Raw genomic sequence first — 22954 nt, 5'->3', positions numbered from 1 at the left:
CGCCGCAGGAGGGGGGTGCCACGGCTCTCTCCTGTGAAGGCCTGGGTGTCCCCAGCTGTCACCAGGTTACTTTGTTCCCTGGAGCTGAAGGGTTCCCCGCCCGGAGGCTACCATCGCCCCAGGAAGTAGATTCATTCATGAAAATCAGCCCCCCTCAGACCCTGACCCCACTCGCTTCTCTGCATCTGTTCGTTGCCTTGGCTCAGAGAATGCCACTTAGTGTATAAAAAAAGGTTCCCAGCGGCCCCCCTCGCTCTGGCTGTGCAATTATGTCTGTGGGGCTTCCTTTCTGGAAGGTCTGGGGTGGGGTGTGCCGCAGCCTCCCGTGAGCCCCACAGGCTCACCCAGCTTCAGTGGGCCCACCGGTCCCTGTCCCTGCAGGCCCCCAGCCTGAGCAGAGGGGCTCTGGCCTTTGTCACCCGGAGTCTCCCTGCTTCCTCTGTCCCCACCCCGCCCCCCTGCCTACAAGGCCTTCCTTTCCCCCAGCTTCTTATCTCTCTAGCCTCTCAGGAACATTCCTTCCTTGGGGACCTCATTCTCTACCGAGGCAGGGGCCCACACTATCTATCCCCCTTCACGCCACCCCTGCCCTGTGAGGCGTTCCTGAGCATTTATGTACTGAGGCAGACAGAACTCCTCGTCTGGTCTTTCTCCCCTCCTTTGAGGCAGGTTGTTGAGCCCATTTCACAGCCAGGGAAGTAGAGGCTTGGAAAGGCCCAGGCGTCCAGACAGGAGGGCCTAGATCCAGGCGTGTGACAGCAGTGTCTGTAGGCCTGGTCCCTGGAGGAGTACTTGTCGGCTGCCACATGGCATTGGGATCTCTTCCTTTCCTCGTCTGTGGGCCCAGGTAGAAGGTGAGATTCGTCTCCCCATGGGCTGGTGGAAGGTAGCGGGGATGTTTCCTACGCTTCACAGAGACAGTTTAGCACCTCAGAGATGGCGCTGACCTGCCCCTCGCTCTGTCCCTGAATCCGTCCCTGTGCCACCAGCAAGGGCTGCTGGGTGGATGGAAGGAGAAGGTGCCGCTTCTCGTTGCAGTCTTAGCTCTGGAGGAGTTCCCATCTCTCGGGCCAGTGTTGCCGTCCGAAAATCAGAATCAGTTGTGCACTGAGGTGTTTTACAACGCTAAAGCTGGGTTCCCAGGACTCTGGGGGTGTGAAGTCCCTCCAAGGCTCTCCAAACAGAAGGGCGTTCGTGCCTCCGATGCCATTATCTTGAGGGTGTCGTATCCATCCATGGGCCGGGGTCGAGATCCACACTGTCCTGTGCGGCTCTGTTATGTGTTCCCAGCACGACCTAAAAAACAGCCCAGGTGCACAGGCTTCTCAGCACACAGCTAGTGAGTGCACACGCATCTGTCCCTGCAGTACTCTGTGACAGCCTTCTTGTTACACTTCCATGGTCCCAAATGGGCCATCCTTAAAAGAGGGAGAGGCGGGAAGGTGACAGAACATCTTAGTACTGGAAAGGCTTTAAGGTGTTGGCCCCAAACTCATCTCTAAGTCCTGCACGTGATGGACACCAAGTGGCACTTGGGACACCGAGTTAGCCAGGAGCTGTCCCAGCAGCCTTGGACGGGGCAGCGGTGAACACATACCGGTCATGGCACTGTGGCTGTGATCAGGATGGAGCCGCTTGAGGTCAAGGGGACCGGGGGAAGGCCGTGGAAGCAGCTCCTTGAGGGCACTAGGGGAGGGGCCAGTGGAGGCGGTGTCCCCTGGCAGAGCTGAGAAGAGAGCTCTGGAGGCCCCTCCGCAGCCCTGGCTCAAGTTCCCCACTTTGTGAAGGGCCAGCTGTCCCCCTGCAGGAGACAGACCACACGCAGACACAAGGGCCTAGCGGAGTGGCACGTGCATACCTTCTCAGCAGTGAGGAACGGGGATATTGCTGTAACACGCGACCCGATCATGAAATACATCAGCCTTTTTGGGTGTTTCTCATTCGAGAGTTCACTTCCTCTGCAGTCCCACGCATCGGCGTCGTCTGTTAGTGCATACTGACAGGGGATCGCCATCCAGCTGGGAAATTGCTCTTTAGACCACCTGTTTGCCTACCAGCTGCTGTCGTGTCCCATGTCCGCGAGCTTGCATGGCCATGAGTCAGCACAGAGGACAACTGTGTGGGACGTTAAACGTGGAACCCACTCGCATAAAAGCAACCCCGAGTCAGCAGTGCTCAGGATGGAACACAGGTCCACTGTCCTTGGGTTTCGCTTGTACAATTACCACAGGACAGCAGTCAAGGGCAGGTACGCAGGACAGCCATACCCTGAGAGTCAGAATCTCTCAGGAGTCCACATTCGTGAGGCACCCACCATGACCCTTACGTAAGGATCGGGAGCGGCTGCTGGAGTGACAGGCTCGCCGTTCTGCCGGCCACTTACGAAGCAGCCCTCTGTAATGGGATACGTGCTAATGACAAAACAAATTGCTGTTGACCGGGGGCCTACTCTGTGCATGGCACCCTGCCAGCTGCTTTCTTCGCGGGCGCTCACTGGATCCTCAGACCAACGCTGAGAAGTAGCCACTACTATCCCCATTTTATAGATGGGAATACCGAGCCCTAAAGGGATCAAGTGATGTGGCAAAATAGCAGTAGCTGAACATTCTGGGAAGTCTAGGAAAGGACCCAGTGAAACCAGTTGGTCCAAGGAGGGGGAAACCAGGAAGAGAAGTTGGGGCTTCAGAGGTCCCTGGCTTGGACATCACCCTCCGGGAGGCCCCTCTGGGAGGGGTGCCGTCAGTACCTTGGCTGGGAGACAGTTTGAGCCATTCGAAGCCGTGCCGTGGAAACTTCCTCCCTGCTCCCCCCAGCCAGCAGGGACTTCCGAGGGCCCCCAAGCGTCCGTCGGCAGGTGCACATTACCCCTGTCCTCGGAGTTCTGATTTCCCAGGAAACTCAGCCTCCCAAGCAGCGTGGGGGCCATGTCCCTTCACCATTGTCCCTGTTCCTGGCTACCATTCATGGGAAGCCGGTCCAGCTTGGCAGCAGCCCCATCCCTACGCCGGCGCCCCTCCCACACGCTGCCCGGGGCCTCCGGAAGCCCAAGCAGCTGATCTAAACTGGAAACGCAACCCCTCCAGCCGCACCTGGCCTGGCTGAAAGGGAGCCCCAGCAGCACGCACCCCACGCCAGGCCTTCCCAGGGCAGCCCTTGGCTCCAGCACCCTCCCGCACAATTTCCCTCCTCCTGCTTCCTGGCCTCACCAGATGGGTGGAAAGTGCCAGTCTCAGAGGCTGTCGCAGCTCTCCGGAGTCCGTCTCCAGCCGCGCCTGGAGTCCCGGCGCTGCCGCTGCAGGGGCTGTGCCAGAAACCTCTGTGGAAAGACGATGTGGGGCTGTAGGTTTAGGCACCTGGAAGCCCCCGCAGCTGCATCAGCCATGCCCACGTCGTACGTGCTGGGTTCGTGGAGAGACAGGAGTAAACAAGAAAGTGAAAGCTACCGGCCCTTCCAGAGCTTGCATTCTGGAAGGGAGAGCCACACAGAATAAGTACATCGGGATAAGAGCATCAGAAGGACGCGGGTGAGCACTAATGCAGAAAGGGGCCGGGAGAGCTGAGGTTCCGGTGGTTTCTCTTAGTAACTCCTGCTGATTGACAGCTTTCCAAATGGCTCCCAGGGGCTCCTGCCTGCAGTCTGGCCGGTTCCACCCGGGGTTCCCGCCCACCGCAACCTCAACTTCTCCCGGGTTCTGCTCACTGAGCTGATCCGCTGGGACGAGGTCGGGTACTGCGTCGAACACCTGCCCCCAGAAGAGCACCTCCTTACCAGCCCTGGTGTCCTCAAATGCCTGGGTGAGGGCGCCAGCTGGTGGCCCTCAGCAAACCCAGCCCAAACAAGCACGGTTTGGCCCACATATTAAGACCATTTTTTTAATTGTAGCTAACATTTAAGAATGCCAAGATTTCACATAAAATCTGGTTTTCTGGCTCCTGTTGAGAAATAGAAACATCTTGAAAGACCAGGTTCCCATCCCCTCCTGGCAACAGGAGCCAGATTGAAGAGGCATCACTTACTTTCAGCGGCCCCGGGACTTCTGGCAGGCTCTGGAAGGTGGATTGAGTTTGTGACCCTCATCCCAGTCACAGATTTAAACCCTGTGCATGAAAGAAGTCATTTAGCCATTAGCCTGAAACCTCTGTTTGCTTCTTTCTGCCCTCAAAGCTCCGGAGGTTAACCTCCCCTCAGAGCCCTTGGCTCCCTGTGGCCTTGTCAGCTGAGCCTGGCCGGGGTTCCGCTTCTAGAGGCGAGCAGTGGGCCCTCGGGCACCCAGCGTCTCCTGTGCCTCTTCCTCGCCTCATCTGCCAGAGCTCAAAATGCTCCCCATCTGTGCGCCCCCTTCCTTCTTCCTTTTGCTTCTGGAAGGTAGGAGAAGCTCCTGCAGGCCTTCAGCCCTTGTAACCAAACAGCCCTGCTTCCTCGGTGACAAGTTTACATCCTAAGCAACCAGTTTCCTGGCACCATTGAACCCTTTAGGCCTTGTGACAGATTCAGCCCAGATTGTTTCTTTAAAGAGTCAGTATTTCTCTCCTTTCTTTTCTGAACATAAAAGTGGTTAAGCATTATGTAATTCCTTGTGGTTCCCTGAGGATGCATCCAAACATGGCTGAGAACTGTGGCCTTCTTGTCCTTTGACCTCCGGCCCTGCCGAATGAACGGAAAGCCCCTTCACCTTAAACCTGAGGGCTAGGAAAAGGAGTTTTGCCCAGCATCATGCTCAGGCATTGCTTGGGTCCCGTATGTGCTTCAATTTATAGCTGGTGGCATTGGAGCCTGCAGGGCCGTGGTTCCCCAGCAGGGCAGCTTTAGAATACCCTGGGAGCTGGCTGCACTCAGAACAATTACATCTGATCTCTGGGGCTGGCCCCAGGACTCAAGAGGTGTTTAGAGCCTCTCCTGTGATCCCAGGGAGCTGCCAGGGGAGAGACCCTGGGCTACAGCGTCTTTACCCTCCAGATGATAACTCCTGGGGGGCGGGGAGAAGTGGTGTGTGGACCCCGGGAGGCCACACAATGCAGGGTCTCAGAGCACAGCCCCAGTCCCGAGCTCCCTGATCTTGAGCGAGTGACTTAGTCTCCCTGTGCCTCAGTTTCCTCCATCCGTAAGCTGGGACCAGGATACCCATCTGCTAGAGTGCGGGGATTAACAGTGCCTGGGACATAGTAGGTGGTTAGGATCAGTGCCCCCCTCTCGTTTGCTGGGGCTGCGGATCCTCCAGTGATCCCTCCAGGCGAGCCCTTTCCGTGAGCGTTTAGGAATTTTTCTGGCAGAAAGAACAATGCTGGAATCCCAGGGAATCAGATCATCAGGTGTCTCTCTCCATCCGTTCTCAGCTTGTCAGGATGACGGCCAGTGCAGCCGAGGTGCCGGGAGGGGTCTTGTATTAGGATTTTCAAGTGGAGAAACGGAGCCCCGGCCCAGGCGAACAGTGGTTAATGGCAGATTGCTCCAGACCCCGCACGCTTGCTGCCTCCAGAATTTACCTTCTCCTCCAGGTTCCCACTTCTCTGCGCCTTCCCGCCAGGGCAGCAGAACGGAAGAGCTGCTCCTTCCGGTTGGGTTCTGATGTCTGAAAGAAATTGTAAACACCAGGGCGATGTTTTAATTGAAAGGAAACCAGTTTTTCTTCCTTTCAAGATGAAACGTAATGAAGTTTTAAAGACTTTGTCAAACAGTCCCTCAGTTTGCTACTTAAACTAATTATAGTTGCCTTTTTTAACCGTCCAGATTAAAAATAGACCTCAAAATGAGAAAGCAGGATGCAGCCCAGAGCCTCTAGCCATGTTCACGGCTTCCTGGAATCAGGCCTCCTCCGACCTAATTTGTACTTTGGGGAGATCAAACGGAGACAAAGGGAGCCCAGGCTGAGAGCGGAGGTGGTTCCAGGCGCCTCTTAGCAGCAGGCGAGGAACCCGCGTTCTGTGTCTGGAGTTCGAGGGTAGCCGTGAGTTGGTGAGTTCCTCATTACACAACCCTGTGGTTCTCAAAGTATGGTCCCTGGACCGGCAGCATCAGCATCACCTGTGTAACAGGCCAAATGGTGTCCCCCACCCCCACCCCAAATTCACATGCTGTAGTAAATCAGAATGTGACCATGCTTGAAGCGAGGGCCTTTGAAGAGGTGATTAGAGGAAAATGAGGCCATGAGGTGGGTTCTAATCCCGTAGAACTGGTGTCCTCACAAGACGGGGAAGAGACACCAGAGGCAAATGCGCACAGAGAGCATCCATCGAGGGGCAGATGTCTGCAAGCCAAAGGAGGGCGGGGGCTCAGAGTAAACCAACCCCCCCCAGAACTGTGAGAAAATTAATTTCTTATTTGATTAATTAATTTCTTAATTAAGCCACCCAGTCTGGGGTATTTTGTTAGCAGCCCAAGCAAATTAACATGCCTGGGAATTTGCAGAAAGGCGGTCTCAGACCCGGTCCGTGAGCTACTGAATCGGGAACTGGGGGGTGCGACCCAGCAAACCGTGTTTTAACGGGCCCTCCAGGTGACTCCCACGCATACTACGGGTTGGGAACCACTAACATGAAATATACGCGATACCTTGTGGTAACCCGAAAAAAGACATCACATGGTTGGACACGTTTGGTCTGCCAACACATAAACCTCCTTTTACTAGGCTCTGGAGAAGTTCCACTGTGTTCCTTAAACAGGATGACGTGTGTAAAAGTGTCCTGTAAATTCTGAAGCCGTCTATATGCATGAGGTGCAGAGTGGCCGTAGTAGCATTCAGTCAGTGGAAGAAAGCCACCCTCCTAGTACTTAGCATGAGCCAGCCAAATCGCAGATGCTCCCTCCTCCGCTGAAATCTGAGTCCTTTAAAATCTTGTAGGGTGTCCACCCCGAGCAGTTGGAATGACACAGAACAAAGGCAAAGAGATTTAATCACATTTCCCTTTTGTCCCTGCTACTAGGAAGCCCATAGCTAAATGAGATTCTTAATCATGGCCCTCATGGTTAGCGTATTTGCTTTTTCCTCTTTCAATGTGGTCCTTTGTTGTGTTCTCTTCAAATACCTTTGAGAAAGAAAAAAAAGAAATGGAGAGAGGAAGGGAGTGAAAGAGGAGACGATCTTCCCGCTCAGACAATTATCAGATCCCCCGATAAAGACAGACGTTCTCTCTCAGTGACAAAGGACTGAACTGTTCAGCAGTGCGTCCTCTCCAGTCCCTTGTCTTCCTGGTGTCCCATAGCTGTAGGCTCCTTGGAGAGTTCCCTAACTGATACTCAGGGAACCTGTTAGTTGCTAAAGAGTTGTGACCATTGCAGCAGCTCCCGTGAGCCCTGCGTGGGGTCAAGGGCAGACGTGGCATGACCAGATTTGCATTTTTTAAGGTTGGAAGTCACCGTCTACCTGATCACAGTTTCTCACATGCTACTGGTCCTCATGACAAGCATGGAGAGATCTAGAACTGACGAGGCTACCATCAGAAATGTCTCCTGCATCATTTTGGCCATGATGGGGCCGTGGGAGGGGCAGAGGGAGAGAGAGAAGCAGACCCCCCCACAAAGCACAGACTGGATCTCACCACCTGGGCACCCCCAAAATTATTGTAAATTAAAAAACAAATTAAACAATTTTGTGCAAAAATCGAACACTAGAGGTGCAGGTGACTATCTTCCCCTGCAAGGGGAAGTCCCCATTTGAGAATGTGCTTAGTCTCTTGACCTGTGCCCCAAACCACCACGCCCCCCCGCCCCTGAGGAGAACCGGCCAGACTTCATTGCAGCAGGTGCATCATTTGTCACCTCAGCTGCTGTGGCAAAAAAGGAAATGGAAAAAGAAAGAAACCTCAAATATCACAGTTCAAAGCCCCATGAAGTTAATTTTGTCTCTGCAACTGCATGTAAAATGACACCGTGGTATCGTTTCCATTTCTCATGGCTTTGTGGCCCTGACGGCAGTATTTAGCTGACATGCTACCTCCGCGGAGACCCAGAGGGCCAGAGAACTGCCTCCGACTGAAAAGACCTAGGGAAAAATAAGTGGGGGAGACTCCTGGCTTCTCTGCTTGTTGAGTCATTTATTGCCTTCAGAACAGCCAATAGCGATTTGAATAGGCAAAACTCATGGTTCTTTTCTCCTTCCTAGCCCTTCTGTTTTCTTCTGGACAGTTTGTTGTTGTTGTTAATTGAATGGTATGAATCCTCCTCTTACGGTGATGATTCTGTCTGCTAAGAAGTCAGGAAAGGGGAAACTGAGGGTTGCTGGAAGGGAGGTGGGTAACAAGGATGGAGTAAACAGGGGATGGCCATTAAGGAGGGCACGTGACGGAACGAGCCTTGGGTGTTCTATGCAACTGATGAGTCACTGGATTCTACCTCTGAAATTAATAATACACCATATGTTCACTAAATTGAACTTAAGTAAAAAAATTTTTTAGAAAGAAGTCAGGGCATGCAAGCCAGAACGTTTCATATTCAAAATATTAACTGACTTTTGCCTGGAACAAAATTACTGGGCTGGTGAAATTGGTCTTGGGGATTCCTGGCCCTCTCTTTTGGGTTTCTTTCTTCGTCTTTCATGAAAAAAAACACCTACGTATTAACTGCCTGCTGTGTACCGTATCTTGTCCAAATGCTGCACTGGGCTTGATCTGCTTTTCTAAATGCTAAACCCATACCTGATTTGATTTCATTGACATCCCTGCAGAGGAGGTGGTACTATCCCCATTTTGCAGCTAAGAGAACAGAAGCTCAGAAGATTAATGGTCTTGCCCAAAGGAGATCAAGCCCAGAGCTTCTGTTTTCAAATCTCATCCTTGCTGTTACTCGTGCTCTAATATGCTTTCCTTATTTTGCGATGTAAAAATATCCTCTTGTATGATGTCATCTTCTCCTATCCATTTATACTCTCTATCAATTTGCACAGTTATTGACTGAAGCCTTGGCTCTTGTTTTCATTTCATAGGGCTACCGGGTAGACCCGTCTCGCCTCTTGCCAGGTTTTGGGTGGTGCTGACCACCTTTGGCATCCTGTCGCTTGTAGATGCATCACTCCAATTTCTATCTCCATCATCACACGGCCGTCTCCCTCTGGATGTCTCTTAGTCTCTGTTTTCTCTCCTAATTAGGACACCAATCTTCGGATTTCAGCCCACCCTAATTTATTAAGACCACAACTAATTACATCTGCCAAATACCTTCTTCCAAGTAAGGTCCCATTTTAAGGTTCCAGGTGGACATGAATTTGGGGGGACACTACTCAGCCTAGCACAGCCTTTATTAAGGGATATTCTGGTGTCTATCAACATTTGCTACAGAGGGACCTTCCTGCTTTCCTATCACATTTCTCTAAAGAGGTTATTAACTGATTCACTCACGACCTCAAATATTTATTGAACATCTACTATGTGACTGCCACTTTTTAAGCACTGAAGACAGCCATGGAAAGAAAAAGTCCACATTTCATGGCGCTTCTGTTGGACAGGGGGAACCTTACGCCAGTGTGGTATGAAACTATGGCAGCCTTTCAGGAGAACCGAGGTGTAGGAACTCCAAGGTTTCATCCCTGGCTCCAGAATTTGCTCATCATGGCTTCTACCACATTTGACTAGTCAGCAACTCACAGCCAGGGGGAGTCAAGGGGTTGGAGAAGTAAACTCTACTTCTTGTTAGGAACAGTGCCAATATAGGGGACTATTAGAAAAGCACTAACGACTCCTTTGTGCTTTCCAGTAGTTTGTGAGGCTAAAAGTAGTACAAAAATCTCCTTACTTTTCACACATGTAATTTCCATTGTGTTAGCATTGTCTTGGTTTGCTTCCTTCCCTTGAGAGTGGAAAATTTCCAGTATGATAGTATGTAACTCAGAGAATTACCAGGAAGATTAGAGATGATCTATTAAAAAACCTTTGAAAGAGCCTTAGAGTAACTCCTCCTACTGTCTGTTGTTGTCTCGTGCTGTGTGATGACCACCGCTGTCCTCGGGACCATGGGGGAGGTTGATACAGGGCTATACTGCAGGGTATTATGACTTTCTCTGGTGACCACAGGTTATGCCTCAGGTCTCCAGGAAACTCAGCAAATCTCCTCATTTAGGCCCATCACAGATGCCCTGTGAATGTTTTAGATGAACTATAGAGACTGTGCTTCATTGGAAACTCAGGGCTAGCCTGTTGGGTGATACCCAGGTTCATGGGTTTATTCACTTGGCTGTCCAAGTGGTTGGGGGTGGTGTGGTGTTCACTAATCCCTCTGCATTCTCAAGACTCAGGTCACCTGTAGTCTGGCCTGGAGTGGGACAGTGGTTCTGGGACTCTGAGTCTCCGTGAAGCAAGTGGCCACCAATCTTGAGAAAACCAAGCATGAACTAGACGGTTGGGGGCAGGGGGTAAAGGATGCTTAATGCAGTGGGTTTCCAGAGGAAAGAATGATTCTTCCAGTCTAGCAGGGGTCACTGGAACTTGAAGGATTGTCAGGTTTATACCCACAAAAATGGAAGGGCGAGAATCCTAAACGCAAATGGTTGGGCCCAAAGGAAAAAGAAGGGAACTTCTGGAGATGATGCCCAAGTAGGGGGATCCAACGCTCACCCTGTCTCATGGATATACCTAGATAACACCCCTAGTCAGAATAAATAACCCAGAAAATGAGCCAAAGACTGGCAGAACAGACTCTCCACAGCTGTAGGTAGAGAAGAGGCCACATCAAAAATGGTGGGAAGGGTGGAGCTTAACACTTAGAACTTTAAAAATTAGCAGGCTTAGCTCTGGGAGAGCCAGAGGGTGATAGGAAACTGAGCCCCCCAACTCCCTTAAAGAGACATATAACAGACAACTCTGCTGAGATATAGCACAGACCAGCAGCTTAAATTTAAAAAAAAAAAAAAAAAAGCCTGGGGTATTCAGGAAGGCAGTGTATTTGTTTATTAATCTCAGAGTGTGTGCTGGAGAGGCAGGGATCTTTAGGAGACCTCTCCTAAAACAAAAGAGCTGGTGGGCACTATTTCCCTCCCTGCCCCCTTGGCTTAGATGCATGGACACCTGCAAGAACCAGCATAGCCAGAACACACTCCACCTGGCTTGCTCACAGCGCCTTAGCCCCACGTTCTCCTGCCGGCCTGTCCCGTCCAACCCAGCACCAGCAGAAGTCCATCCAAGGTAGTGTCACAAGCCTAGCCATGTGCAAGCAGCCCCGACAGGGACCAGCCAACATTATTCCGAAGTGCCTCCTTCCCTGGGGAAAGGAGATGATGACCACACATGCCAGCCTGACTGCAGCCCCAGGAGTGGGCTGGGGGCATCACTGGTCCACAGGCCTTGTCCATCAACCAACACTTCTCAAGGAACACAGGGCGAGTCCCTGCAGTTCGGTGCTACTGCCACTATGGCAAATGCCTGGGCTGACCCTCCTCAAGCCAAGGCAGCCCCAGATTGGCCACCATAAGGACCAAACCCTGCCCACAAAAGGTCAAGAGAGCCACTGCAGATGAATGCGCTGGGAGCAAAAGCGGTAGCCACAACAGTAAGACATGTGCGGTGCACACAGGAGACCCCCCTGAAGTGCCAGGTTCTGCTGAACAGGGACCATCTCACTGCTGGGCATGACAGGACCTCTTCTTCATGAGGCCACCACCCTCAAGAGCAGGAGACTTTCCTAATCCATAGAAAGAGCCACAGAGAGCAAAACAAAATGAGGAGACAGAGGAATGTGTCCCACATGAAAGAACAGGACAAAAATCACAGCAAGAGAGCCAAACAATCAGAGATCAGCCATACGGCTGATAGAGAAGTTAAAGTAATGGTCATAAAGATACTCACCTGACTTGAGAAGAGTGGAGAACATCAGTGAGACCCTCAACAAGGAGCAAACATAAAAAAAGAACCAATCAGAGATGAAGAACACAATAACCGAGATTGAAAATAGGCTAAAGGGAATCAATAGACTAGAGAAAGCAGAAGAACAGATCAGCAATCAATGAGTAATGGAAAGTAATGGAGAGTAATGGAAAGCAGTCAAGCTAAACAGGAGAAAGAGAAAAGAATAGAAAGTGAGAATGGATTAAGAGAACTCAGTGACACAATCCAGCATAATGACATTTGCATTATAGGAATCTCAGAAGAGGAAGAAAAGGGGTCAGGAAACTTATCTGAAGAAATAGTAGCTGAAAACTTTCCTAATCTGGGGAATGAAACAGATATCCAGATCCAAGAAACACAGAGACCAACCCCTCCCCCACCAACAAAATCAACTCACCAAGACACACAGTAATTTAAGTTGGCAAAAAGTAGGGGGATGGGGAGCTGAGTGGCTCAGTCATTAAGCATCTGCCTTCAGCTTGGGTCATAGTCCCAGGGTCCTGGGATCGAGCCCCACATCAGGCTCCCTGCTCGGCGGGAAGCCTACTTCTCCCTCTCCCACTTCCTCTGCTTGTGTTTCCTCTCTCACTGCGTCTCTCTCTGTCAAATAAATAAATAAAAATCTTTTTTTTTTTAATGGCAAAAAGTAGTGATAAAGAGAGAATGTTAAAAGCAGCAAGAGAGGGATGCCTGGGTGGGTGAGTGGGTTAAGCTGCTGCCTTCGGCTCAGGTCATGATCCCCGGGGTCTGGGATCAAGTCCCGCATCGGACTCCTTGCTCAGCGGGGAGCCTGCTTCTCTCTCCTCCTCTGCCTGCCAGTCTGCCTGCTTGTGCTCTCTCTCTCTCTCTCTGATAAACAAATAAATAAAATCTTTAAAAAATAATAAAAAATAAAAGCAGCAAGAGAAAAGAAAGCAATTGCAAAGAAGGAAAACCTCCTAAGGCTGATATTTTGTTTCCAGCAGAAACTTTGCAGGCCAGAAGAGAATGGCATGATAAATAGTCCACCCAGCCAGGTTCTCATCAGAAGAGAGGAAGAGATAGTTTCCCAAACAAAAGTTAAAGGAATTCATCACCACTAAACCAGCCTTACAAGAAATGTTAAAGGAGATTCTTTGAACCAAGACAAGATAAAGACACCAAAAAAAAAATATATACATATATATATATATATATGTATATTATTTTTTTTTTTGAGACAACTACAGGCCAGTAACTCTGATGAACATAGATTTAAAAATCCTCAACAAAATGCTAGCAAACCAAATCCAACAACACAATAAAAAAGAATCATTCACCACAATCAAGTGGGATTTATTCCTAGGATGCAAGGATGGTTTAATACTTGAAAATCAATCAACATGATATATCACATCCATGTTATAGAAAGGATAAGAACCATATACAATCATTTCCATAAATGCAGAAAAAGCACTTGACAAATTACAACATCCATTCGTGATAAAAAAAAAACCCTTGTCAGGGGCGCCTGGGTGGCTCAGTGGGTTAAGCCGTTGCCTTCGGCTCGGGTCATGATCTCGGGGTCCTGGGATCGAGTCCCGTGTCGGGCTCTCTGCTCAGCAGGGAGCCTGCTTCCTCCTCTCTCTCTCTCTGCCTGCCTCGCTGCCTACTTGTGATCTCTCTCTGTCAAATAAATAAATAAAATCTTTAAAAAAAAAAACCCTTGTCAGAGTAGGTTTAGAACATAATTAAGGGCGATATATGACAAACCCACAGCTAACACCATACTCAGTTGTGAAAAGCTAAGAGCTGTCTCTAAGATCAGGAACAAGACAGGGAGGTTTACTCTCACCACTTTTACTCAACATGGTACTGAAAATGTTCGCCACACACAGTAAACAGACAAGAGAAAGAAAAGGCATCCACATTAGTAAAGAAGTAGTAAACCTTTCACTATCTGCAGATGGCATGATACTATATATACAAAACCCTTAAGACTCCACCAGAAACCTACTGGAACTAATAGACTAATTCAAGAAAGTTTTAGGACACAAAATCAATATACAGAAATCTGTCACATTTCTCTACACTGATAATGAAATGGCAGAAAAAGAAATTAAGACAACAATCCCACTTACAGTTGCACCCAGAAGAATAAAATACCTAGGATTAAACCTACCCAAAGAAGTAAAAGACCTGTCCTCTGAAAACTACAAAACACTGATGAAAGAAATTGAAGACAACAACTGGAAAGGTATTTCATGCCCATGGATTAGAACAGATATTGTTAACGTCCATACTACCCAAAGCAATCTACAGATTTGATGCAATCCCTATCAAAATACCAACAGCACTTTGCATAGAACTAGAACAAAAGATCTTAATGCATGTATGGAAACACAAAAGACCTTGACTAGCCAAAGCAATCTTGAAAAAGAACAAAACTGGAGGCCTCAGAATCCCAGATTTCAAGACATACTACAGAGCTCTAGTAATCAAAGCTGGCACAAAGACAGACACACAGAGAGCCCAGAAATAAAGCCATGATTATATGCTCAACTAGTCTATGACAAAGGAGGCCAGAATATGCAATGGGAAGGACAGTCTCTTCAACAAATGGTGTTGGGAAAACTGCACAGTTACATGCAGAAGAATGAAACTGGACTACTTTCTCCCACCATACACAAAAATAAACTCAAATGGATTAAAGACCTACATCTGAGACCTGAAACCATAAAAATCCTAGAATAGAGCACAGGCAGCAATTTCTCTGACATTAGCCATAGCAACATTTTTCTACCTCTGTCTCTAAGGGAAGGGAAACCAAAGCAAAAGTATACTTTGGGGACTACAGCAATAAAAGAAAAAAGAAAAAGTTTTGTAAACAAAGGAAACAAGAAAATGAAAAGACAATCTACTGAATGGGAGGGGATATTTGCAAGTGATATATCCGATAATGTTAATATCCAAAATACATGAAGAATTTCTACAAAACACCACCAGAGAAACCAAATAATCCACTTAAAAAAGGACAGGAGACATGAACAGACAGTGCTCCAAAGAAGACAAAGATGGCCAACAGGCACTTGAAAAGACACTCAACATCAGTCACCATCTGGGAAATGCAAATCAAAACTACAGCGACCTATCACCTCACACCTGTCAGTCGCTGAAATCACAAGAAACAAGTGTTGGCGAGGATGTGGAGAGAAAGGAACCCTCGTGCCCTGTTGGTGGGGATGCAAAGTGGTGCAACCGCTTTTGTATGGAAGTTCCTCAAAAAATTAAAAACAGAATTACCGTGTGATCCAGTAATTGCACTACCGCATCATTACCCGAAGAATATGAGAACACTAGTTCAAAAGGATACATGCACCCCTCTGTTTACTGCTGCATTGTTTACGACAGCCAAGATGCGAAAGCAGCCTACATGTCTGAAGACAGATGAATGGATAAAGATGATGTGATACACACATACACACACACACAGTGGAATTTTTCAAGGATAAAATCTTGCCATGTGCAACAACACGGCTGGATCTAGAGGGTATGATGCTAAGTGAAAGAAGTCAGGGAAAGACAAATAACCATATGATTTCACCCGTATGTGGGATTTCAGAAACAAAACAAAGAAAGAGGCAAGCACACTCTTCAATATAGAGAACTGGAGGTTACCAGAGGGGTGGTGGCGTGGGGAGCGAGACAGGTGGGAGGGATCAGGAGTCCTGAGGAGTACTGAGTAACGTACAGAATTACTGAATCAACACATTGTGTATCTGAAACTAATATGCCAGTGTATGTTAATTATATGGGATTTTTTTAAAAAAAGTTTTTCATTAAAAAACAAAGGGAAAAGAGTGAATCATTGATTTCTCTGGAGCTCCCTTTAGCTCTGAATGGGGAAGGACTAGAAACGGGACTGGAAAGGTAGGTTGGGGCAGACTATGGAGGACGTCAAAGACAAGTACACGGATGGGGTCTGTGTTCTCGGGGCAGGAAGACAACCACGACACCATGTCCTCTGCAGCCCCAGACTGGCTGTTCCCTAGTGCTGGTGCCCCATTTTCTCTATACTGTTAACCCTAATTAATATCAATCTCTCTGATATTTAGAAGAAGAGCCACAGGGTCCCTGGGTAGCTCAGTGGGTTAAAGCCTCTGCCTTGGGCTCAGGTCATGATCCCAAGATCCTGGGATCAAGCCCCACATCAGGCTCTCTGCTCAGCAGGGAGTCTGTTTCCCTTCCTGTCTCTCTCTGCCTGCCTCTCTGCCTACTTGTGATCTCTGTCAAATAAATAAATAAAAATCTTTTAAAAAATAAAATAAAAGAAGAGCCACATTGCGCATTCAGGACGGTAGACAGAGGCATGGCGTTAAGCCAACAACATTAGGGTTGTCAGCACACCAGGGCAGTGCGGTGTTCTGTTTCCTATCCAAGGAGCACTGGCTCCCAGGGGAGTGAATGGCCTTTGAGGAGACACTTTTGTTCCTAGAACCTAGAGGAGCACAGATGTCTTCCCTTTGGGCCCTTCTGAGGCGGCCAGCTCTCTGGTCTGATGCGTCCTGGACTGTGAACCCTTTAGGAAAATGTTCTCTCTCCCGTGGGTGCTGAGCCGAGTGCCCTATACACTGTGAGGTCTGGACAGATGTTTGAATGGACACATCAATGGATGGATATGGCAAAGAAGAAAGGCTCGAGGGTAGTAAATCCCAGTCCCCTTTATTTGGGTTCCAAAATCCAGACTCACACTGCTTTATGCACCAAAGCAGATGTACTGACTATCGTAACAAAAGCCCAGGAGTTGAGGGGTCTGGTTTCAGCAAAGTATGGACCTAGGTATTGAGGTGATATCACTGGGAATACATACGTTCCTCTGTCTTCTCCTCTTTTTTTTTGCACCCTCCCTTCCCAGTCTAGCCTTCCCTGTCCCCAAGCTCCAGGCTGCCATTCTCACCACACAGCAGCTTGAGAGGGAAAAGGAACTGGGAGTGGACGAAAGGGGGGTTCCCAGAGGAACATCAAGGCAGAGGCACCAGAAGACACACAAAGCAACTGATGTTCACCATCATGGCCTCGTAGAGAAATTGCATCCGCCTACTTTAATGTAGATCAATCAAACACCAGACTTGCTGTGCTTCAGTCAAGAAGATGGGCGTTCTGGACCTCAGGGTAGAGTGCAAAGTGGGCAGCCCTGGTTGCCAGGAGGACCGACCTGGGTTTGAATACGGGGTCGGTTGCTCCCTCACTGTGTGATCTCAAGCTAGTGATTTAACCTCTCTGAGCCTTGGTTCCCTCTTTCTCTCCAGCTAGGCTGTCAGCTCTGCAAGAGCAATAACCCCACTGTATTTTTTATGACCGCATCCCCGGTGCCTCGCATCGTAGCCTGGAAGGCTGCCTGGAAACGGTGGCGGGTCCTTGATGCTGTTAAATCAGCCTCATTTCAAGGTGGTTGTACAGAGAGAAGGAAAACAGCCTACGTGCAGCTCTAGGAACGTGCCGGGCTGGTAGAGGGTGATGCCTAAGCTATAGAGTTGACCATGACTATTGCTCCACAAAGGAAACATGGTGGAACAAAGAACCCAAAGAGACGAGGCAGCTGGTGGCGAGTTAGGAAGGAAGACAGGGCCATCTAGGTCGTTGGCCGTCTGTCCCAGGTCCCCACCCCCCTGTACTGGCCGTCGCGGTTGTGGACGCGGCCCAAGGTTCCCATCTCCCGCTCCGGTACTGAACTCGTGTCCCTCTTGTGTCCCCTCTGCAGCTGGAGCTCTCGAACACCGCCGTCCTGCACCAGATGAGGCGCGATCAGGTCACGGACACCTGTCGCGCCAACAGCGCCCTGAGCCGCAAGCGGCGGGTGCTGACGCCCAACGACCTGAAGCACCTGGTGGTGGACGAGGACCACGAGCTCATCTACTGCTACGTGCCCAAGGTGGCGTGCACCAACTGGAAGCGGCTCATGATGGTGCTCAGCGGGCGGGGCAAGTACAGCGACCCCATGGAGATCCCGGCCAACGAGGCGCACGTGGCGGCCAACCTCAAGACCCTGAACCAGTACAGCATCCCGGAGATCAACCACCGCTTGAAAAGCTACATGAAGTTCCTGTTCGTGCGCGAGCCCTTCGAGCGCCTGGTGTCCGCCTACCGCAACAAGTTCACGCAGAAGTACAACACGTCCTTCCACAAGCGCTACGGCACCAAGATCATCCGGCGCCAGCGCAAGAACGCCACGCAGGAGGCGCTGCGGCGCGGCGCCGACGTGCGCTTCGAGGAGTTCGTGGCGTACCTCATCGACCCGCACACGCAGCGCGAGGAGCCCTTCAACGAGCACTGGCAGACCGTGCACTCGCTCTGCCACCCGTGCCACATCCACTACGACCTCGTGGGCAAGTACGAGACGCTGGAGGAGGATTCCAACTACGTCCTGCGGCTGGCGGGCGTGGGCAGCTACCTGAAGTTCCCCACCTACGCCAAGTCGACGAGAACTACGGACGAGATGACCACGGAGTTCTTCCAGAACATCAGCTCCGAGCACCAGACGCAGCTGTACGAAGTCTACAAACTCGATTTTTTAATGTTCAATTACTCAGTGCCCAGCTACCTGAAATTGGAATGAAGGGGGTGGGGGAGAGGGAGAGAGAATCGTGCTTTTTAATTTAAGATTTTTTTTTTTTATTTGTCGAAAGAAATTCTATGGATATTGGGTTATTTTGTAAAGTAATATTTCTGTGGGGATGATGCTGCGAGCGGCATGGTGAGAATTATTTAAAATCCTTAGTAGGGAAGGACGGCTGTCTTTGCAGGGGAAAAGGATGGGTGTCCTCGTGTTTAGACGCGAATACTTACAACACTGTCTCAGAGGTTTCCTTGTGCTCTGGTGAATTCCATGAATTGTGCATCCCATAAATTCTAATTAATATTATTTATAGTTATTTAAACATGGTCTCTGTAGAGATTTCTTTCTGTGGCAGCAATATTCTAATGTCTTTGCAGAAGAAATGTGTGTTTTTGTTCTGTACTTGCTACAGCTCGTTCTGGGGCATGAATGTTCTCCTCCCTAGGCGCTCATAGGGTTCACTGTGTGATAACAACCATCGTGATGTCTGTCGATGCCACCCTTCTCAGAAATCGGTGAGAAATAAATAGAAAAAGGCACCTTTGCGAGGGACCGATTCCAAGCAGATTCCAAGCAACCCAAGAGTCCCTTGCGCTAAGAAAAAAAAAAGCGGTTTTTTTTTTAACCCAAGGAGAAGAGCTGATTGTAGCTATTTTTTCTTTTCCCCTTTTCACCAGAATTAGTAGTCTGATAGAGTAGGCCTTTCTACAGAAATTTTTAACTGGCAGTGCCAGTTACGCTGGTGAAGTGGCTGTTGCTTTATAGTCAGCAAGTATTTATTGAGCAACTACTACTTGTGGGGCCTCATTGTAGGCCCTGCGGGTAGAAGTTGAACGAAACCAATAGTCTTGGCCCTCAAGAAGCTTTATGTGGACACAGTTTCCAGCTCAACCATTAGCAAACCTCTCATAGTCATGGACTTCACATGAGGGCTGGACCATTTTGAACAACCCCGGAAGGTCCGTGACCCAACAAATTTGCGTTTTTCTCTGGCCCAACTTTGAAAACCACACACTTAGAACAGGCCACTTGACATGGTGAGTAATCCAGGCTCGTTGCCCAACACAAGAGAAGACAAAAGCATTTCTCATCATGTTGTCCACTCCAATGGATTGGTGGGGTCTGCCTTTAAGCACCGGAATGGATTCGCCAGGCACAGCAGGGAGCGGGGCTGTGACTGATTAGTCCTGTCTGCCTTGGGGGAGGGAAGGGACTCATTCGCCAAGTGCCTCTTCCTGTGATGTCAGCCCAGCACCCATGCCTCAGCATAGAAGTGTTCTCTCCTCTTTAATGTGTCCAAGAGTGAGAGGCTACAGCAGGCAGGCCTCGTACACTGGGGATCTGGAGTGGTCTGCATTTCTCCCCTGGTGAAGGTCAGAGGTAGACCACCTATACACACACACACGCGCACATACCCCTCCCAAGTCCTCCAGAGGCTGAGACCATCAGCGCCTTGGCGAGCACCATGCATGAGCCTCAAGGACAGCCTTCCATGACTATAATCTGTGCCCCCTTTCCTCCGGAAGATCGGAAACATTCTACTTCCTGTTCCTTGCTAATTACCATCTGCACACGCTTCTCATTTCCAGCCATTTCAATGCCTCGGGTGACGTTTGAGCCACATCCCTCTTACAACTAGTGAATGAGTTGGTAGCAGATCCTGTATATAATAATAATTATAGTTCTAATAATAGGGGGTGGGGTGGGATGGGGTGTGGGTAAGTTTTGCTTTTTGTTTTGTTTTTGACGCAGTATATAGCAAAGGGGTGAGAATATTCTAAACAAACAAAAATGAATAATTTATTCACAGAAACTATTAAAACTGTAAAGCTCACAGCCAGCCCAGCAACAGCTGCCACATCTCGCTGAGAATATGACTTTATTGAATGTGGGTGAGGTGTGCACTGGAGAGGGTGGCCAAAGCTTTTTATAAAATGTTGTATACCTTCTTCCAGCTCTTTCCCCTTTGTGAAGGGCACAGTGACAGTGCCCTCCGTGGACAGAGATGTGTGCCATGTGTTTTACTGAATAGAGTGACAGGCCTCGCTGTCCCTGGAGTTGGGAGTCTGGGCCCTGTTTCTAGGCAGGGGACACTGTCCTCACAAATAGGGCTTTTGCTAATGAATCATTGTCCAGCATTTCCTGATATGTGCTCCATAGAACAAAGAGTCAAAGAGTTGTGAAGTTAGTGTGATGCAAAAAAAGAAAAAAGAAAAGGAAAGGAAAAAAAAAGCATTTTGAGGTCAAATATCCTTGGGAAAGAAAGTTAAGTCAATTTCCTTTCTGCAGGACTTTTAAGAGCCTTGGATGTACGCTGGGCATTATGAACCCCCCAAAGCATTGAGTTGGTAGCATTTCCTGAATTTATGTGACCAGGATACTCTTATTTTGCAGATCTCAGAGATGTTCCACAGAATATACTTCGGTTAGGTCGATTTAGCATATCTGAGGTTGTCAAGGATAAAACAACTTCCCTGACCTTTCTCCAGAACAAAACAAAACAATAAAACAGTACCAATCCATCTCTATCTGGTTTATAGCAACAGAGGTACGTTATCAGATGAATCAAACTTTTATTTAAGTGCAATGGTTTTAATCCTGGATACTACCCTGGGCAATGATTCCATCCTTCCCAAAGGGAGCAGGGGATGGTCTTGGGTGGTATGGAGAGAGGAAGGGGGGGGTGGAGAGGGGGACATAAGGCCACAGAACGGTCCCCCCCCCCCACTCCTCAAGCCTTAGATTACCCAACGCACGCAAAGGGAGCCCAACCCTTGAGCAGTGCTTCCTCAATTCCACCATGTGCTTTTGGTTATCCAATGGAATTTCCCATAGATTTCCCAAGCTCTATGTTCCCACCACCATCTTTGTTGCTTTGGGTGAGCTCACTCGGGCCGTGAGCAGAGTACTGCCTTTCCTACCATCGTCTCTCAAGTGAGAAAGACTGTCCTTTAGGGAACAAGGCATCAGTGTAGCTCTGCAATGAGGGATTTTCTCCTTGTTTTGTGTTCACATTTTATTTTCTAATAGCATAAAAACCTTAAAAAAAAAACAAAACTGAATCAACTGTTGTGCAGAATGTAGAAAGGATTCTGTGTCCTTGGTGGAAAAGAATCCATGGGTAAAAATGTGCCTGGGAAGCAAAAGCTTGTGTTTTTGTTTTTTGTTTTGTTTTGTTTTTTAAAGAAAACTGTTTGAAAACACTTTCCATTGCATGCTTCACTGGAGAAAAGTACAGGCCGGCATCCCACTTCCAAGCCACTTTTCAAAGGTGCTGCTGTGTTTTCAAAACCAGGTACAGTTAGGGTAGTATTTGCAAGGACATTCCTGCTTAACCTATCCCTTCGGTTGGAAAACTCTAGAATATTAGCCACAGGGTTTGAATTCCTGCAGCTTCTCTGGACCTTCCCATCCCCTTCCTTGCCTCCCCAGCTGGTCTGGGAAGAAAGGCAGTCAGTTGACCTATGGTGTTTCAGGGGGGACCCACCCTCCTCCCTGTCTACCAGATGAGTCCCGCCCTCCTGACAGCAGAGGAGTAGGGGCAAAGGGCCTAATTCCTGCTGGAAGAAAATTCCCAGGAAAAAAAACAACAAAAACGCAAGGCACTAGCCCCCTTAGCTGGTGGGCTCCAGACCACTGCTGAGGTAGTGATTACTCAGGCCCTGTTCCAACCTGGCAAGAACCCAAGGGACTCTGTCCCCGGTGAATGGTGTCAGACCATCTTCCTCGCAGACTGCCCCTCCCCCACACACACCAACACACGCAGTCAGAGCTGCCCCGTTCTGTGCCGTCCCGGGGACTGGAATCCCTCCCGGGCCCCCTCCTATATCAGCAGGACTGACCTCATGGCTCCCCCAGTTTGCAACAACCAGCATTTCTTCCAGCATTTTCTCATCAGCTGACCGGACCCTACGAACAGGCAACAGGACCTATGATAACCAACTTGCCCCTTGGCTGTTCGCAGGCGAATTTCGGTTTGCTGCTCTTTGTCAGGTACAGAAGTGGCTGCCCGTACTGTTTTCCTATGAGCATGCTCAGTATGGTATATATGCACATATAACTTAACATCTTTGTGGAGTGTGATTTTTTTTTCTTACATCTTTGTATGCAGTAGAGGCTTGTTTTAGAAAACTCTCCCGTCTCCTACTGTACTGTTCAAGAAAGCTGAATTCCACATTGCCAACAAAAGCGTGAAATGTTCATGAACCTTCCTCCAGGAAAAGCCATTCAAGCCTGATTATTTTTCTAAGTAACTTCAATTAAATTGAAGGGAAAAAAAAGAAGCTTCTCTCTGTGTATGGTTTGTTCATGGCTCATTGACAAAAGACTGTGCGGGTTGGGTGGGCTGTAGGCCTGAGCATGTGGGGGGCCCTGCTCGTGGGCGCCAAAGGATGGAGAGGGAGAAACAGAGATGCGGCCACCACCACTCCGAACCCTTCCTGTTCAGTGGATGAATGGGAGCTTTCTTCATTCCGTTTTGCCCACAAATTCTGTTGGGTCATACTCTAGGAGGCCCACCATGATCATGTTGTCCCACCACCCATGGGAAATGTAAGGAAATGGTCTCTGGAA

At 49.1% G+C, this 22954-nt stretch overlaps 1 protein-coding gene across 2 annotated transcripts in view; it reads left to right on the top strand.

Moving 5' to 3' along the window:
• CHST11 (carbohydrate sulfotransferase 11) overlaps nucleotides 1–22665 on the top strand; it is a 259625-nt gene extending 236960 nt beyond the window's left edge. For both annotated transcript variants that reach the window (XM_044229204.1, XM_044229203.1), the window contains exon 3: nucleotides 17528–22665. In XM_044229204.1, coding sequence (XP_044085139.1) covers nucleotides 17528–18382 — 855 coding nt within the window. In that variant the 3' untranslated portion in view covers nucleotides 18383–22665. The remainder of the gene's footprint in view (nucleotides 1–17527) is intronic.
• Nucleotides 22666–22954: the final 289 nt, after the last annotated feature.

Source organism: Neovison vison, chromosome 12, assembly GCF_020171115.1.
Source record: "Neovison vison isolate M4711 chromosome 12, ASM_NN_V1, whole genome shotgun sequence".
Classification (NCBI taxonomy): Eukaryota; Metazoa; Chordata; class Mammalia; order Carnivora; family Mustelidae; genus Neogale; species Neogale vison.
This window is presented reverse-complemented; position numbering and strand designations above follow the sequence as displayed.